At 53.5% G+C, this 17,810-nt stretch overlaps 1 protein-coding gene across 6 annotated transcripts in view; it reads right to left on the bottom strand.

Moving 5' to 3' along the window:
- Positions 1 to 2,810: 2,810 nt before the first annotated feature.
- Positions 2,811 to 17,810, bottom strand: part of DGKZ (diacylglycerol kinase zeta) — a 53,532-nt gene continuing 38,532 nt past the window's right edge. For 3 of the 6 annotated variants that reach the window (XM_088166905.1, XM_088166908.1, XM_088166906.1), the window contains exons 18-32: positions 17,694 to 17,767; positions 17,471 to 17,582; positions 16,973 to 17,172; positions 16,592 to 16,692; positions 16,376 to 16,455; positions 15,245 to 15,289; positions 14,913 to 14,982; positions 10,680 to 10,720; positions 10,255 to 10,445; positions 9,768 to 9,799; positions 8,971 to 9,014; positions 8,494 to 8,614; positions 7,962 to 7,998; positions 7,582 to 7,681; positions 2,811 to 5,226 (exon numbers count right to left, since the gene is read on the bottom strand). In XM_088166905.1, coding sequence (XP_088023031.1) covers positions 5,110 to 5,226; positions 7,582 to 7,681; positions 7,962 to 7,998; positions 8,494 to 8,614; positions 8,971 to 9,014; positions 9,768 to 9,799; positions 10,255 to 10,445; positions 10,680 to 10,720; positions 14,913 to 14,982; positions 15,245 to 15,289; positions 16,376 to 16,455; positions 16,592 to 16,692; positions 16,973 to 17,172; positions 17,471 to 17,582; positions 17,694 to 17,767 — 1,365 coding nt within the window. In that variant the 3' untranslated portion in view covers positions 2,811 to 5,109. The remainder of the gene's footprint in view (positions 5,227 to 7,581; positions 7,682 to 7,961; positions 7,999 to 8,493; positions 8,615 to 8,970; positions 9,015 to 9,767; positions 9,800 to 10,254; positions 10,446 to 10,679; positions 10,721 to 14,912; positions 14,983 to 15,244; positions 15,290 to 16,375; positions 16,456 to 16,591; positions 16,693 to 16,972; positions 17,173 to 17,470; positions 17,583 to 17,693; positions 17,768 to 17,810) is intronic. The other 3 variants (XM_088166907.1, XM_014881931.2, XM_088166909.1) reach the window with 2 other exon arrangements.

Raw genomic sequence — 17,810 nt, forward strand, 5'->3', positions numbered from 1 at the left:
GCTTGCTCTGCCTCTCGTGGGAAGCTGCCAGGAAAGAGTTACTTGCTCTGCACCCAGAGCAGCACATCACTTACATGCTGTGCCAAGTGTCTCCCCAGTTCCATCCCTTGTGACCTGCCTGCCTGTCCCCAGCTCATCCATGCTGCAGCCCTTCTTGGACCAAGCAGTGGTATCCGACTCCTGGTGGGGGATGAAAAGGACCTTGCAGATGTGACTGCTCCTTTCCCCCCATCCACCACCTTTTCTTGGGAGGTGAGCAAGGGAGCAGACAAGCCAATTCCTTTTTGGAGTTAGCAGCCAGAAGAGAGAGTGTCATTCCAGAAAAATGGGGCTGTGGTGGGGAATGGAGCCATTTCTCCACCTCTTATCCTGGAAGAAGTCTGCTGAGAGCAGGGCTGCCACAGGTGGGGTTGCAGGGTGGGGGCAGGGCTGAGTTTTATGAGGTGCTTTGAAACCAGGAATCACTTTCCAAGAGATTGCCACATTTAACTGCCACTCTGCCAGCAGTTTCCTAAACATCTGCATAGGTTTTGAGGAGAGCTGGTAAATGTGGGAACATGTCAACTTCCTGCTGCACACACAGCAACAGGTACTGCTCTGTGTGGTGAGGCATCTGGAGATGCTAGGCTGTTTGAGCCCAGGATGCAGAAATGGATCCTGATAGCTGGGCAGGTAGCAAAGTCAATAGCCTCCTACCATTGCCACCCTTTAAACTCAAGCTGAAGAAAGCCATTGAAACAAATATCAGTGTAAAAAAGAAGGACCTAGGTGTACATCAGGTTTGCACATCTGAATCACAGGACTGTGATGAGCAAACCAGGGCCTATAGAAGTGTTAAAGAACTAGGTGTGGAGCAAGCACTGCTGCTTCTCTTCAGCTGTTTCTGGCCAGGAGCTGAAGGTCTCACTGAAGTTCCTAGGGCACAGCAGCATATGGTACAGTGAAGCCTTGTGCAAATTCTCACTGCTTCCAGGGGACAGGGAGACAAATGCTGGCTGTGTGAGAGAGCAGAGATGCATTGGTGCACATCACTCTCAGCAGTGGCTGTCCTTGATCCCTTTGGGCTTCTTCTGAGAGACATGGGGGAAATGGCCCCTTCCCCAACACAAATAAGCAGCAGAAGGCTGCGATTGCAGAAAGGAACCTCATATTGAGGAAAGGAGGAAAAAAGAGAGAGTGTGACTAACCCAGATACATTTCCCTGCAGTTGGTTAACTTGAGCTTTTTACCTCTAAAAATGTCACAAGCTAATTCATGGCACGTCAGCTCTGCATTTTCCATCTTTGTTCAAAGCCTGGTCCTTGGGGAAATGGTAGTGAATGTTGCAGCAGTGCCAGTGCAGGGACACAGCAATGCCTGGGAGAGAAACGACGTTTTTCTTGTTGAGGTGTGTGGCAGGTAATCATTACCGGGGCCAACTGCTGTCACCCCAGCTCTGCTTAGCTGGGCCTGGGCTTGCATGGCTTTCTCCAGCCTGCACACCCTCAGGTGTGCTTCCATCCCACAGGAGGGCAGACAGACCTCCGAACCTCCAGCACCTGACTGAAAAGGAGAAAGAGGGGGTGCTCTGACACGCTTTAGAGAGAAGGGCTGGACTGCCCCAAAGGTACACTGCCCCTTTCCCAACACCCCGCATCAGAGTGATCACACAGTAGGACTGCTTTTCTTCCCCACTGTATATTTGACACTGGGCGGCTGGAAGACTCCAATTGCCATGGTTACTGACAGCCTCCCTGCCGAGATGTGGGCCAAGCGCCAGCATGCCGGGGTCTGGGCATGCTGAAGCAGAGCAGGCCCCCTCCTCCAGTTGCACGTATACCTGGTCCCTGGGGAGGCCAGGACAATTTGGTGTGCCTTACACCTGCTACAGATCCTCACTATTAGCTCTGGGCAGGAGCTGAAGTTTGAAGACCATGAAAGAGAGGCACAGTAGGGGTGGAAGGGACAATGCAGGCAGGGAAGGAGGCTCTCTGGGCAGAGAGGGGCTGGCAGGAGCACCAGGCAGGCTGCCAAACTGCCCCCAGAAATCCGAGTTTAAGATATGAGTACAGCTCTTCATCACCCACTGGCTCCATCACCAGCATGACATTGGTCACTGTGATTACCTCCTTTTTTGAAGGAAACTTCCCAGGAGAGAAGTGTATTGGCCACAGTCATCCTTATGAGTCTGAGGCTGGAAGCAGAAGTGTCTCTAATCCTCTGCTTTTGTAATCAGAGAGCGGTCTTTCCACCAAAGTGGCAGAGATAATCCCTGCCCTCAGTGCTCAGCACTGGAGGCAAAAGCCCAAGACTCCCTGCTGGAGCTGGAAATGAATAGGAAGAGCCCCGGCAGGCTCATCTCCCACAGAGCAGCATGGCTGGGGACAGCTCACCACAAAAAAAGGCCAACAAACGTTTTGAAACTAGAGGCCGGATGCTGCTGTAGTATCCACTGACAGCTGTGGCAGCCCCTGGGGCTGCTGCCTTTGCCCCAAGGAGGAATAGCAGGCTGCTGACTCGCACTTCCAAGGCCTTCTGGATCACTTGGGAAAACAGTGCACTTTCTCCCTTTCTCACACTGCACTGAGCATTGATGTATGACACAGAATGGAGAAGACCCCTCAGGACAAAGACCCCATATCTAACAACAGTCCCCGAAGGATGCTGTGCTGGGAAGTGAACAAGGATGTGGGCCAGTAGGGAACTCCCAAAAGTATCCCCAAGTTTGGACAGGGGCAGAGGCCTTGGGATCCAACCTTGTTTGTGCCATGCAGGGCATCTGTTTGTGCAGTGCCAACTGCAATCTTCTGGATGCAGCAGGAGACAGGAACTAAAACATCAATCTCTTTATTTCAATGGCAAGAAACAACAACATCCAAACAGTCAAAGTTGAAAAGCAATGGGAACACAGGCTCGTGCCAGGCCCTGGGCCGGCTGGAGCCAGCACCCTCACATAGTTACAAAAATACAGTCCTACAACAGCGTCTAAGAAACACAGACCCAGGTATTGCACAGAACCCCTGCCCTCAGGGGGGCAGGGCAACCAACACCCCCTCCTTCTTCACCAAATATAAGCAGGCTTGGAATTGCACAGCAACTCAGCTCACAGGTGCACGGAGGGGCCAGGAAGGGAGGGGGACAGTGTGTCTCTCAACTACCTGTACAAAAACTGTAAGGAAGGAAGGGGAAAGCTGAGGCTCTAAATGCCTCTGGGCTAAGTTGGGCATCCCGTCTGGAGCAGCAGTGGTGTGGACCTCTGAGAAGATGACAGTGCCTTGCCTGTCAGTGGCCTGCCAGCAGTGCTGATGAGAACACCAGGCACTTCTGGAATGTCCCAGCTGTAGCATTAGTATACGATCATTATTATTTTCCAATACTGCCACTGGCCCCTGGGCACCCTGCACTGCCCTGTGCCTCTGTTCCCCAGTACAGCATCCCCCATCCTTCAAGGAAACCCCGCCCCTGAACAAAAAGTCTGAAGGGTATTCTGGTTCCCTACAGCATCCTCATACCGTTTTCTCGGTAGTAGGAGGGATTCCAATGGTGCCATCCAGCACTACCCAGGGGTCACAGCTGTGTGTGAGTGCAGAGGGACTGCACAGACCACACACGGCAGCAGCAGTATCCTCTCCTGGAGCCAAGCTGCGAACAGCAACCCCCTTCACAACCACTACCCACCCCAAAGTGCCAAGCAGGTCTGCTAGGCTCAGAGCCATCAGCTTTCCTCCTCTGTGGGCACCTCCAAGTCTCAGAGATTCAGTTCTCTAAAAGCCTTGCTGAAGGCCTGGCTTGATGTCTTGGCATTAAGTGCTCACAGCATCAACAGGGGAGATGGATTGTGGTGCTTCATGCCCCATAGCAGGCAGTTCATCCTGCCTGAATGGTGAAATTCATCCATTCCAGGAATGATCTAGGGCTAGGAGCCCTGATGGTTACTGTGAATCTCAATCCTTCTTTCTAATAAAACTGGAGAGGGTGAGCTCATGGTCTGCCCAGGTGGGTTGTGTCTCAGCTGGGTGAGCTCTCAAGTTTACCCTGTGCTCAGTTTGGGGAATAGCAGGAGTCAGACTAAAAGGATACACGTTGCTAGGTTGGGGGGCAGGAGGAGATCCCTGAGAGCAGCACTGACCCCAGTACTGCCCGTCCAGCCCCACGCAAAGTCTAGCATTGAGGGGGAAACTGAAGCAGGGAGGGTAGCTGTATCCAAGTCAGCATTTGGAATATAACAGGTGTCACTGCTGCCACTGCCCCAGCTGAGTGCAGCTCTCCACCATCCCGCAGTGGGCTCACAAAGAGATGCTCAGCAGAGTGGGTGTGCAAATTGTTCCATCCAGCACTGTGGGGAGAAGTGTGGTGGGAGGGTTTGGTAGCCTTCCTCCATGCCATCCCAGCCCCAAGTCAGACTGCTGACTGAGCACTAAAGGCCCATCAGGAGGGCACCTGCTGCCCTACTTCCAGCTGCACCAGTCCCAGATGCTCTGAGGAAAGGCTGGATACACAAGTGACTTCCTTCCCGCTTCAGAAGGCTCTGAGGAGGGCAACACAGAGACCTGGTGCAGTCCCAGGAGGGAGGAGAAGGCAAGGCCAGTAAGTTTTGGTGCTTCCTTTGGGGCAAAGTCTGCAGCTCACAGCCTCCGCAGTCTGTCAATACAGCCTGTGCCTCCCACAGCTGTGCCAGACAGGAGAGGAGGAACAGGACACAAACCTAGCCAAGCACCTAAAAGAGGGGCACTGCCAGCACAGAGAGGGGCTGAGCAATGATATCCCACAAGGATCATAGGTAGAAGCCTGTGGAGGGGGCACTGGCATTACTGCCATGAACAAGGGTGACTGAGGGCTTCAGCCTGGCCTGCTTCCCCAGCCTCGCTGGGGGTTAGAGCCCACCTAGGGCAGGGAATGTGGTGAATGAGAGGTGAAGGGGTGGACACACAAAGAACCAGGCTTCAAGTCTGAAATATCCGTTGTCCTCATAAACAGAGTCCCAGCCCAGCCTGGGGCAGAGCTCTTCTGTATCCATCTCCAGGGACCAGGTTGGCATCTGGGGAGGGTTGGGACAGATACAGCTCTGCCACTTGGCATTGTCCTCTTCTCATCCTGCATGAGCTGGCTTGGGCTAAGGCACGCCAAGCACTACACAGCTGTCTCCTGGTCCTCCCGCTGGATCATCTGGTAGTGCTGTCGGTTCTCGAGGTAGGCAGCTAAATCGGGGTCATTGGCTCTCTCAGCACGGTGCTTCGGGGTGTCTCCCTGTACAGGGGAGGCAAGAAGTCAAGAGCGCCAAACACTGCCTATACACTGCTTTGGCACCCAAAGGCGTCCCCACTCCCCCCTGTGGACCCCTCTGGGCTCCACGGAGCCTGCAGCCAAACTCCGAGTCAGGCAGCAGCCAAATGCCCATGTGCTCACCATGGGATCAAGTGTGCTCCTGAGGAACCTGACTATTGCAGGCCTGGAAGCTGTCCCCTGAAGGGCCATCAGTTCCAGGCATGGCCTAGAGTATGACTGACCCTGGGCATCACAAGTCACCCAAAGAAGAGACAAAGACTGGCAGTCCCCATGACCTGCTCTTCCCCTGTGCTGGGGAGGCAGGCGGGAAAGGGTGAGGAATGAGGGGTATGTCTGGGGAATGCCCAGGAATACCAACCCCCCTTCCCTCTCACAGCCTCACTAGTGCTCCAGCTCCCGGAGGAGGATCACATTTCACCAGCTTATTGCAGCCATCTGGATTGTGTCCACTAATGAACTCCCGCACTCCATAAAAAGCAAATCTGTTAACAGCTCCCAGCTCTGCCTCCTCTCCCCCTTCCCTCCCCCTGCTCCTTGCTCCTCCTCTCCAAGTGCCCAGGCTCTGCTGTGCCACTGAGAAAGGCCACAGAAACCTGGAACTCTGCCACAGCCCTGGAAGGAATAGCCATCCTGCCTGGCTCATTCCCTGGTGCACAGCAGGGCACAGGCAGCTGCAGCAGCATGCCGGGGTGTCCAGAGCAGCCCACAGCCATATTTCTCCATCAGGAACAATGGTCAGACATGCAGAGCCCTCCACTGGGCCTGGATGTGGCTGTGCATAAAAGCCCATCTGTGTGTGGCTGCAGAGAGGTATCATGCACCAAGAAATCTCCTTGGGATGGGCACACCCCGTGGTCCTGCACACACCCCCCAGCAGCCACATCATCAGGGGACAGAGACCACGCTATCCTTTGGTGCTGGCTCTCCTTGATGGCCTCCTCCCCATATCCCCTGAATGCAATCACTCATTTAACAGAGGAGGAATTGAGCTTCTTTCCTGTTCCCCTGCAGAAGCCCCTCTGCATCACTGCCTGCCTGCAGCATGAAACCGGAGCTGCCAGGGCCTCCCTGCCCGGCTGGGCTGAGGCAATCCAACTGATAAGGCTCAGCCTCCCTCACCACCGCAGGGAGCGGGATCAGCCTGCTCCAAACCCGTGCTACAGGTCTGCTGCTGGGGTTTCTAATGAGGTGGATCCTGCCTGTGCAGGCAGGCTGTGACCTGGAGCCCATGAGAGGTCAGAGCAGCAGCACAGCGGTGTCCCCAGGCAGCCACAAACCCAACATGCTGCGTTTGCACAGGCACATGCAAATCCATTCCCTGGGGCAGGCGCATGCCTGAGCAAGGCTCCCTTTTGTGCTGGCAGGCTGGGGGCTGTTCCTCTCCTTCAGGCAAATGGGGGCTGGGGACAGAGAGGGGCCATGCCCCCCGAACTGCCCTCTCCTCTTGTCTCTGCCAGCTGAGTCTCCGTACAGGCCAGCCCCACTCTGGGTACTGTTAAAGCCTAAGCCTTATACAGGATGAAGGAAGAGATATGGGGAGCCAGAGATTATCTGTACTGACTTCTCCTGGCAACTGGCAAACAGGGATGTGCATTGTCTAAATTGAACCCCAAGCTCCACCAGCACCAATATCCCTCAACTGGGCTCCTAACTGCAGACCCACAGATTGCATGCACCTTCTTGGCTTGTTCTACATCACCTGTGCTACAGCCCATCACTACAAGCTTCCACCAGAGACATCTGACCACATCCTCTCTGCCATATGCCAGCCCCAGGAACCTCCTGTACCAAAATATGGCCCCAAGCCCTCCCCTTTTGCAACTCTTCTGCCAGGGCTGGCACATTTCCCTGACACTAAGGCACAGCTCAATTAACTCGGCATGTGAGGGAAAGTGCTGCCACTGCTTGCTCCTGCTCCCTGCAGGCCAGCTTCACCCGCCAAGAGGAGCTCCCAGATCCCCCATCATGACTGCCTGTGGGGGAGAGCGGGGGAGTCCTGCAGCTGGGAGGGAGCTTTCAGGGAGAATGTCCTTGCTCTGACCCCTGAGGGTGGGAAGGGGGAGACAGGGATGAGACATTCCAGCTCCTTGCTTCTAATTTAATAAAACAACAGGGAGAGAAGCGCTAGGAGAAGAGGGATTTAACCCCTCTGTAGCTGAGCTCTACTGGGCAAGCATGGGTGCTGCATGTCAGCTCCTCGCTGAATGGCAAACAACCTCACCCCAAGCACCCCTGCTCTGCTCTCCTGCTAGCTCTGCACCTTGCCAGCCATCTGGTTGCCCCAGAAAGCCCCACTGCCACCGTTCCCACTGTCACCTGCAGGTCTGTCTTCATGAGCGAGGCCCCGGCCTCCACGATGTAGTGGCAGATAGTGCGCTGGCGTAAGGCTGCAGCCTGGTGCAAGCTGGTTTCACCGCTGAGGAGGAGAAAGCGGGAGATGTGAGATGTCCCCCTCAACAGGGACAAACAGCACATGCAGGTGGCAGCAAGGGACAGCAATTTAGCGGCAGCAGGAGCTGATTGTGAGTTATGTGTTTGCCCAGGCACCCCTGGCAGATGAGGGCATGCTACTCAGGGGCCGTCTGTCCAAAATGGACCGGGAATCATGGCTGAAAATTAGTGCAAGGACAGCTGAAGTACTCCTATGACTCCAGAGGGTCTGGCCAACACGTAATGCAAGTCAAGCAGCGACTTACTTCTCCTCCTCTGTGGCATCAAGGATTTCTGAAGGAGCTGTGGAAAGAAAAGAGTGCAGGTGAATCCCTGGTCACAGGCTGCATCATTCCATAGGGGCTGCTATTTTCACGCTGCCTGCAAAAGTTGTACCTCCAAAGAACTCAGGTCTGCAATGGCATCTGAGCCCAGCTGTTGCCAGGAAAGAAGAATTGATTGTGGCCTTACTACAGATAAGTATCTAAATAAAAATAAAGCTGTCTGTATTTCAGTGGGAACTGTCAAAATCAACAGGTCAGCTGCCCTGAAGGCAAAAGCAAGACACTGAGAAATGTTTCCCAGAGACATGCTGATCCCTGCCAGGATGCAGCAACAGCCATAAGGACACCCCAGTACTGGCAGACAGATGCCAGGAAAAGCCTATACACCAAAAGGATGATGCAGCAAACCCAGAGGGGTGGGATCTAAGCCCAGGAGCACTCCCTCTGACCAGAGGGTTGATTTTTTTGGCTGCCAGGCTCGTTTGCTAAGAGTGGCACTCTGGCTCCAGCTCACCATTCTCAATGATGTATTTGACGATGTCCTTGCTTCCTGATTTGACAGCATGGTGGAGGACGGTCTGGCCAGAGGAGTCTCGCACCATCAGGTCTCTTCCAGCTCGGTGCAGCTCTTGGAACTACAAAATTGTCAGATTGCTCAGGATGAGTTACATTTCCCAGCTGCAAGCCCCAGCATTATGTGCCTGGAGTGTCTGACAGCTTGTCTGGATACTTGGGGCTAGTGGGGAGCTTTGTCCAGCTCAGCCATGTTACCAAATCCCTTCCCTTCCCCTCCCTTCCCTTCGTGTCTCCTAGGAGATGAACTAGGGTTCCTTGCCAGAAGCCTGCCTGGTTTCCAGCCACCACTCCTTGACAGGCGCTGCTCCAGGGCAACTGGGGAGCATGGCTGGCAGGGCTTCTCTTAGCCCAAGGGGCACACCAGCCCAGGAGCCAGCCTTGGCTGCTCACTTCAGCAGGCTGCTGGAGCACCTACCTTGCTGAAGTTGCCACTCTTGGCAGCTTCTATCAGAAGGTCATCTGCAAAGAGAGATCCATTAGGGTCAGAAAAGTCGATCTGTAATACTGCTTATCTAATCCTGGAGACAAGAGTTGGGCACCAGAGGTATGCAGCAGGAGCACAAGCTCCTCCAGGGATTAACCCCTTGGTAAGACTGCATTTACATGGCTCCTCCACCTTCAGGAATGTAAGGAACAAGCCAGGGGAAGGAAAGACACCATCTAGCTAGGGGTGCAGCCAGACCTCAGCCCCAGAGAGGTGCATGTGCAGGGGGAGATAGTCTCTGCCCTTGGGCAGGATAACTTGTGATGGAGCAGGTCTCCTGGGCATCAGCCAGCAGCCAAGACGCCTCTCACCAATGACTCACTCACACCTCCAGGCTCCGATCAAGCTTCAGGAAACTCCTTGCATTTGTTCAGCTTGGTGAGGCCCCTACTCTAGTGCTCCCACCTCCTCAGGGAGAGGCAGAGACAGCCTCCCAACCCAGTCCACAGCGCTCAGCTCTGCAGGTGGGGGATTAACCCCTTGCCACATAATTTCCCGCATGGTGGAGCCGGGAAGGCGCCTGGCTGGGCCACTCCACAAATCACTGTCAGGTCTCTCGTGCTCACCTCTGGGTCACCCGCCCGCAGCGCTCCATGTTTCAGGACACATGGAACAACAGGGCTCCTCCCCGCTCACCAGAGAAAGGATAGGCCAAAAAAAACCCATGGCAGGAAAACAAAAGAGTGCAACCTGAGAGGGAGCATGACCAGGGGTAGGACTCCACTCACCTTTATGCGGGAGGCAGCGCTCAGGCTCAGTGCTGAAAGGGAAGAAGAGGAAATGTAACTAACCCTGCCTGTCCTGGTAGCAGATGGCCCTAATGGGCACACCACCATTACAGGGATGGGGAAACCTGCCTGTGGCACTCCCTTCTTCCCTGATTTGGGTTCTTCCCTATCCCCACTCCCACTTCTACTGCTGCTCCTGGCACCATTGTTCATCCATACCCAACACTGGCCTTAGTTTGGCTGAAAGACACCCTTACCCTTCTCCTTTGATCCATGGGCCAGGTGCTGGAGCTTGACCTCATGGCTGAGCCACGTGGCTAAAACAGGATGGAATCTCATCCCTTGGTCTTACTCAACACTGAATTCCTGCTTACTTCCAGGGAGCTCCCCTGTAATCTGGGCCAGGGATCAATGCTATGAAGCCAACCCTAGCTCTCCCATCACTGCCCATTCTTCCTGAGGTCCAGAACCCCCATTTCACACTCACCTGGGGGCAGGAGAGGAGGGTGGAGAGGATGAAGAGGAGGGAAATGCAAAATGGTGCCCAGGGGGTGTGGCAGATGAATCCACGAGGTCAGGCATGGCAGGAGAAGTGCTCACAGTCTGAGTGACCACTAGCTCTGGGTCCAGCACATAGAGCTCATCCTGAGAGATCTCTGTCACATAATTGAGATGCTCCTGAAAGACACAAGTCAGGACATGCTTCTTCAGAAGCAAGACCTACTTCTGCAAAACTCCATCCCCTCATATCCCAGTGAGTGGGTTTGTGGCCCACCCATTTGCTCAGCAGAGCAATGGTGGCTTGAACAGTCTTGTGCCTGCGAGCCTATGCCTGCCTGTTGGTCTGTGTGCAGGTGGGACGCCCAAGCACCTTCCCAGGGGGATGATGGGGCAGAATGAGGCTGCACTCACCTGTGCACGGTCTATCCTGTAGAACCGATCGGCTGTGGTTGCTGTAAGAGAGAACAGAATGAAACAGGCTGATCCTTGGTGTGAGACAAGGGAGAAAGCCTCTTCCCACCAGGAGTGACAGTGAGCCATCCAGCCACTTCATGGCTTGCACAGAGGGTACAGCAAAGCAAACAGCAGCCCCTGACCAGAAGCAAGCCACCTCCTTCCATGATTCTCCTGGTGTCTTCACCCTAGAGGCAGCTCCTTAGGCCTACAGACCACCATGCTCCTGTGAAACATGCCTTTCCTTGCCATCTCCTCCTCAATGACTCCAAGCAGGGAGCCACAGGTAAGGCAAGAACACAACTAGCAGATGAAACTCAGGTCTATGCAGTTCACATCTCAGCATTCACTTATACCAGGTGAGGAACTGCTGTGATTGACAATCTGCACCTTGTCGAACAGTACTCAGAAATGGGGGCGCTACAGGAGGCTGGGAGAAGAGAGGGCTCAGCCTCGTGCTGATTTGACTAAGGATTTCCATGAGGCCACTCAGAGCATGTGACTGCCAGGCACAACAAAGCATGCCACCACCAGCTGTAGATCCAAGCCTCTGTCTCCTAGGATGGCAGAAGAGCTTCAAATCAGCCTCCAGCCTGTCTGAGTGCATCCCTCTGCTCATCCCTCTTCCTTAGAGATCACCACAGAGAGAGAGGAGCTCCAACAGAGCAAGTGGCTATGCTGGAGCCAGACACACACAGCCACCACCCCGGGGGGAACAGGGGATTTAGGGCATCACCCATGGGACCAGGACAGGTAAGAGCACAGTGCCAGGACAGCCGGATTCCAATGCAGGGCAGCATTTCCCCAATATCCTGACAGGCTGCTGGTGCCAGTCCAGGAGAAGCTGTTCCACGGGATCCTTGCAGACTCAAGGAAGCCTCTCTGCAAACAGAGTGGGGATGTGCCAGAGCAGATGAGAGGACTGAAAGAGCCATGTTTATCCTGGATATTTGCATCCAGGGAGCTACTGGCCTATAATTCAGCCACTTGAATGAACCTGTGCTGTGTTGAACGAGACTCTAGTCTCTTTCCTGACACATTTTCCTGAGCCCAGAACCTGCTGCTGGGAGACTGACAGGAGAAGTGAAAGGAGCCCTGGTCCAGCAGTCCTAGTAGTGACACCTGGGAGCAGCAGCACCAGCAACACCATACGCAGGGCTGGGACCTTGAAGGGAGAAGCTGCACCCTCTCTGCCTAGCACGAGGCTTCCCAGGCCCGCTTTGCAACCCATGGCTGTGCTCTGCTGTGATCTACACTCTGCTTGCTGGAATGTCAGAGAGATGAAATGCTACCAACGGGCATTTCACTCAGCCAGCTTCCAGATACAGAGGGAGCTTCTGGATCAGAGAAGGCAAAGGGAGAAGAGAAAGCTATTTTCAGGCAGGGGAGAAGCAGCAGCTGGAGTGGAGCCCAGCAGAGACGCTGCTCTCCCATAACACTGCATGCTCATGGTGAGTCCGACTCCGAGCGTGCTGGAGCAGGGGGGCCCCCTGCCTGCACAACACAGGAGAGCATCCCGAGCAGTCCTGCACTGACAAACACGCCACCAAGCTGCCTTCAGCTCCGGGGGCAAGAGAACCATTGACTCTCTCCCCTTGCTCCACTCCGGGTCAGCAGCCAGACACTCAGGCTGGGGTAAAGCATTGCTGTGTTCAACCCCAAAGACCCTAGCATCTGTGATCTCAAGGCTCAGTGGCTGTTCCTCACACCCCAAATTCATAGAATCATAGAATGATCAAATTGCTTAGGTTGGAAAAGACCCTTAAGGTCATTGAGTTCAAACATTAAACCAACACTAGCAAGTCCACCACTAAACCATGTTCCTAAGTGCCACATCTACACATCTTTTAAGCATCTTTAGGGATGGGGACACATCCACTTTCTTGGGCAGCCTGTTCCAATGCTTGATCACCCTTTCAGTGGGAAAAAAAATCCTCCCTGAGTCAACTTCAGGTCATTAATTTCCCTTCATCCTCTTGCTTGTTACTTAGGAGAAGAGACCTACACAATTTGACACAACTGCCTTCCAAGTAGTTATAGACAGAGATAAGGTCTCCCCTGAGCCTGCTTTTCTCCAGGCTAAACAACCCCAGCTCCCTCAGCTGCTCTTCTTGTGACTTGTGCTCCAGACCCTTCACCACCATCACTGCCCTTCTCTGGATGTGCTCCAGCACCTCAATGTCCTTTCTTATAGTGAGGGGCCCAAAACTGGGCATGGGGTTCAAAGCATGGCCTCACTAGTGCTGAGTACAGGGAGACAATCACTGCCCTGGTTCTGCTGGCCACACTATTGCTGATACAGGCCAGGATGCCATTGGCCTTCTTGCATACCTGGACACTGTCAGAGCCTGAAATAGTTCATTCCTCAAACACTGATATAAAGTTTTGCTCATTATAACAAAAACTGTATAAAGAAGCTACAACCAAAGAAGCCATCCTGAAGATACTTGACTGGGACTTTGGACTGAAAGCCAAATTGCTGAGATTAGATAAAGGGAAAACCCATTCTTCAATCACCTGAAACAAACAAGTAAACAACGAAAAGAACGTGAGCCAAACCCAGCAGCCCTGCTAAGAATCATCTTTGGCTTGCTTTGGGATGGGAGAGAGGCCATAGCCCATAGACTCATTTGCTGGGAGCAGGTTTGCACAGGTTTCCCCTCCAGCCGAGGTGGGGGGAGGAATTTTGGCTATGTTGTAACCTCTGCTCAGGAGCTGTGAACCCACCTTCCATTACACAAATTCCCTGTGGAATCTCCAACCCCACGATGGCCACATCCATGGGACATTCACATGAGGCCAGCTGAGGGGGTGTACTAATCCATCAAAGGCCCCCCATAGTCATTCTTGAGGTGTTGCACCACAGGGCTGCACATGATGCATCAAATGTGGAAGAAACTATGGCGAACTCCCCCTCCTCCAGGGAGGTGCCTGGATTTTCCTACCTGGCGTGACTGTATATTGACCCATCAGATTCTATGCTTTTTGGGGAACCTTCACTACCAAGAAGACCAGCTGGAGAGGATCAGTGGAGCATCACTGGGATCCAAGGAGTAGTGATACTTTCCTTATTCTGTCCCTGTTACTCTCTTTCTGTCCCTCACACCTACTTTCTATTTCTTTCTTTCTCTCTCTCTCATATTTACTATCAAATAATATCCATGCTATTGTCACTGGCATATGGTCTCATTTGCACTTTAATCAGGCAGAGGCATCCCTAAGAATCTTAGTAATCGGATCCTGACAGACACACACATTGGATCATGTTCAGCTGTTGTCAGCCAGCACCTCCAGGTTCTTTTCTGCTGGGCAGCTTTCCAGCCCCCCTTCCTCCAGCCTGCAGCACTGCATGGGGTGGTTGTGACCCAAGAGCTGGACATTCACTTTTTTGAACCTCATGCAATTGGCCTTGGCCCATGATCCAGCCTGTCCAGATCCCTCTGCAGAGCCTTCCTGCCCTCCAGCAGATCAACATTCCCACCCAACTTGTCTGCAGGTGACTGAGGGTGCACTTGACCTCCTCATCCAGACTGATAAAGACAATAAACAGAACCAGCCCGATACTGAGCTCTGGGGATCACCGCTGGTGACCAGCCACCAGCTGGATGTAACTCCAGTCACCACCAGTCTCTGGGCCCAGCCATCCAGCTGACTTTCTATCCAGTGAACAGTCCACATATCTCAGCCATGAGCAGCCAGTTTCCCCAGGAGAATGCTGTGGGAAACCATGTCAAATGTTTTACTGAAGTTCAAGTGGACAGCATCCACAGCTTTTCACTCATCCACTGAAGAGGTCACCTCGACATAGGAAGAGATCAGCTTGGTCTCCTTCCTTGACTGTCCCCTCTGAAGAGTTTATAGCCATCCATTGCAGCACCCCAGTTGTGTCTCTGTGATGGCAACTATGTCATAATTTTCTTGCTCTACCGTATCTTTTGGCTCCTCCTGTTTGTAGCCCATGCTGCATGCACTGGAGTCGATGCATTTCAGCTGGACTACTGATTCCTTCCCTTTTCTGGGCATAGGAGCTGTAATTCCTAATTCCCAGGTGCTTCTGTGGTTTCTAATGCAGCGATAACCCTTGGATCTTTGCATCCACATGGATCTCCATCCCCTGAGCTGGCAGAACAAAGGACCTTGCTAGCACATCATCAGACCCAGTCAACACTCCTAGGGAAGGGTAATACTCACAGTCCAGGAAGCACCACTTGGGTGACAGCTTCTGGAATGACAGTGTCTTCGGCTTGGCTCCATCTCCCTCCTGCATAATAAAAGAGAGGATAAAGATGTAGCTTATGGCCTCTGCATTTCACTTCAGAGCATGGCTCCTGCTTTCGGAGGTCCCTGCAGACAGAGAGGACCACAGGCACTTGGATGAAATTGAACACAGGCACAGCACACTGCAACAGGGAGACCATGGCACAGACCAGAGCTGACTGTAGAGCAGTGTCACAAGATGAGCCCATGAGACTGGCACAGTGGACGTGACAGACAGGCCCAGAGGACAGAGAGGCCATACACACCTGAAAGAGCAGGCGCTCTAAAGCAGAGGGCTGTGCAGGGAAATCCTGCAGAAAGGCAAGATGTCCTGTTACAGCCTGTGTCTGGGCAGCCCCCCCGTCCCTCTCTCATCCCATTGAAGTTGCTCAACGTGCTGCCATATCTGGCTTTACACACTGTCTGTCAAGGTAACTGGTCCTTGCCTGGCTTTAAGGCCAGAGCACAGTGCTTTCCCAAGGAGTGAGAAGAGGTAAACCATGAGGTGACCAAGGAACACCAGCCACACTACACAGTTTTAAAGGTGCAGGAGATTGCAGGGGCATCAGTCTACCACACGGACACAGCAGGAAAGCATTACCCTGTGAACCCAGGAGCTGCTAGCCGTGTGCCTGCCTGTGTGTCCTCACCAGTGCCTGGGCAAAAAGCGGGCAGGGGGCACGCATACAGAGCAGGCACAGCAAGAGGCAGATGCCAGTATGCCAGCCCAGGCAAGCAGCTCTGCAACTCACCTCTGTGGGACTCTGCACATACACTGGATGGGATTCCCACAGGCACAAGAGCCAGCTAACAGCAGACTCAGAATGGTCCCTTCAATCTTCTGTGCAACAATCAGATTGAGCAGTGCAGCACCAAGAGCCAGACTATGGGCTTAGAAGTCATTGTTCACCAGGAGCAAAAGTTACACAGTCTGTGTAGAGGTCACAGACGTGTGCTAGTACATTGGCAAGGACACAAAAATTAGTGCTTGCAAATGAGAAGAAAGGGAGGGTTTATAAACCTAATCCAGGCACCTGGAGAGGGCAGAGCCGTGACAGGAAACACAAAGCCTGTGGAGGGCTGAAGGGTTATATGCCCCCCACAGGATGCGTGCTGGCTTTTTATACTACCCTGCAGTTTTTCAGGGTCACTCTCTGGGCTTGGAGAACAGTCAGAAGAGCAATGCTGAAAAAGAAGCTGCCAGACAGCAGGGAGCATCCAGCTTGGAATCCTGCCTCCACCACATGGTGAAGGCAAACCATGATCTCTTAGTGTGATCCAAAGCAAGAGTGTGTGTGTAGTGGGTGATGTGCAGGTCAAGGCAGCATAGAAATCCTTTCCCTGAGTCCCTTCACCCTCAGTATTCAGCAATGACCACTTTTCCTGCAGAGACTCACCTCCTGCAGCTTCTCAATCTGGGTCCGGCACAACTCCAGGTCACTGTCTCCTGGAACCACGATGATTCCCAGTGGCACGGCTGCAGGACAGGGCACAGGCACAACTCAGGGAGCAGCCCATGCCCCATTTCCAACACCTCACACAGTTTAGCTACAGGCTTTGCCAGACTCGGGGACTGCACCTCCCACCCCCTGGTCATTCAGCTGGTCACTCACAGGCTTCCTTGAGCTTTTCCTTGTCATAGTTCAGTGCCTCATAGTCGCGCATGCTGATTCGGCTCACCCGGATCCGCAGCCGCTCGGGCACTGGCTGCTGGCTGTGTGCAGGGGGCAAGGCAAAAGGAAGATATCAGAAAGTGACAGCCTGCTTTCTCCTTATTCCCCTCATCCCTCCAAAACAGGCAAGAGCACAGTAATGTATAGACAAGGGTGGGGAGCTTGGCACCAGAAGCTTCTCCAGCATCAGGGTCCAGCCTTATTTCTGTGACCTGATCCCTTCCCAGACCCTCCCCAAGAACAGACTGAAATGCCTCTGCCCTTTCCCTGCCAACCATCCTTCCTTGGAGAGGAAGTGGCAGATCGATCTGAGGGACCTACTCATTGAGCAGAGGCATGGAGTTGCGCCGCTTGGTCTTCTGCACCATGTTGGCTTGGTTGCGCAGAGAGATGTGGATGCAGGAAGCAGCCAGCTTGCAGGGCTCTCCATCTACCTGCATGGGGATCGCCTTGGATGTGGTGAGAACCACCTGCCGGCACTGGCAGAGCCGCTCCCCATGGCCACCGACTTGCAAGGCAGCCTGTGAAAGAGTCCAGAGTGAGAGCAGAACATGGACTGAGACGTGGATGAGAGGAATATTCATTGTCAGCTGGATGTTACAAGTGAATCAAGTTCTAAGGGTCTCAGGTTTGATTTCAGTCAATGGACTCACAGAGACCAGGGCATGACAGCACCTCACCTAAACCTTAGAGAGCAGACACTGTCACATAGGCCAGAAACACAATTCCTCCAGAGAGCATCTGTGGAGCTGTGGGCTGGCCAATGGGACCATTCACTCCCCCAGTTGTCACCTACAACTAGCAACAGCACTGACGCACCAGTGACGTCATGGTGAAGCCGATAACTTCAATGCAGCCATCATCATGGCGCTGGGGCTCGAAGTCATGGTGTTCCCCAGGGTTGCCCCAGGGCATGGTGCCTGCACAGTACCTGTGAGAAGACAGGAAGAAATGCCTGGACTGGCACCCCAAACCCAGGCAAGGATCTACAACACAGGTGTGAAAAGCCCAGCATATGAAGACGGGTCCTGGGGGTGCTCACCTTGGGATGTTAAGGAAGACCAGGCACTGGGGCTTGAGGTCCTGAATCTTGGAGGTCAGGTCTGTCCCATCACACTAGACACAACACAGGAGTGTTCAGCCTGCAGTAAGGGGAAGC

Source organism: Sturnus vulgaris, chromosome 6 (genome assembly GCF_052056855.1).
Source record: "Sturnus vulgaris isolate bStuVul1 chromosome 6, bStuVul1.hap1, whole genome shotgun sequence".
NCBI classification, from domain to species: Eukaryota; Metazoa; Chordata; class Aves; order Passeriformes; family Sturnidae; genus Sturnus; species Sturnus vulgaris.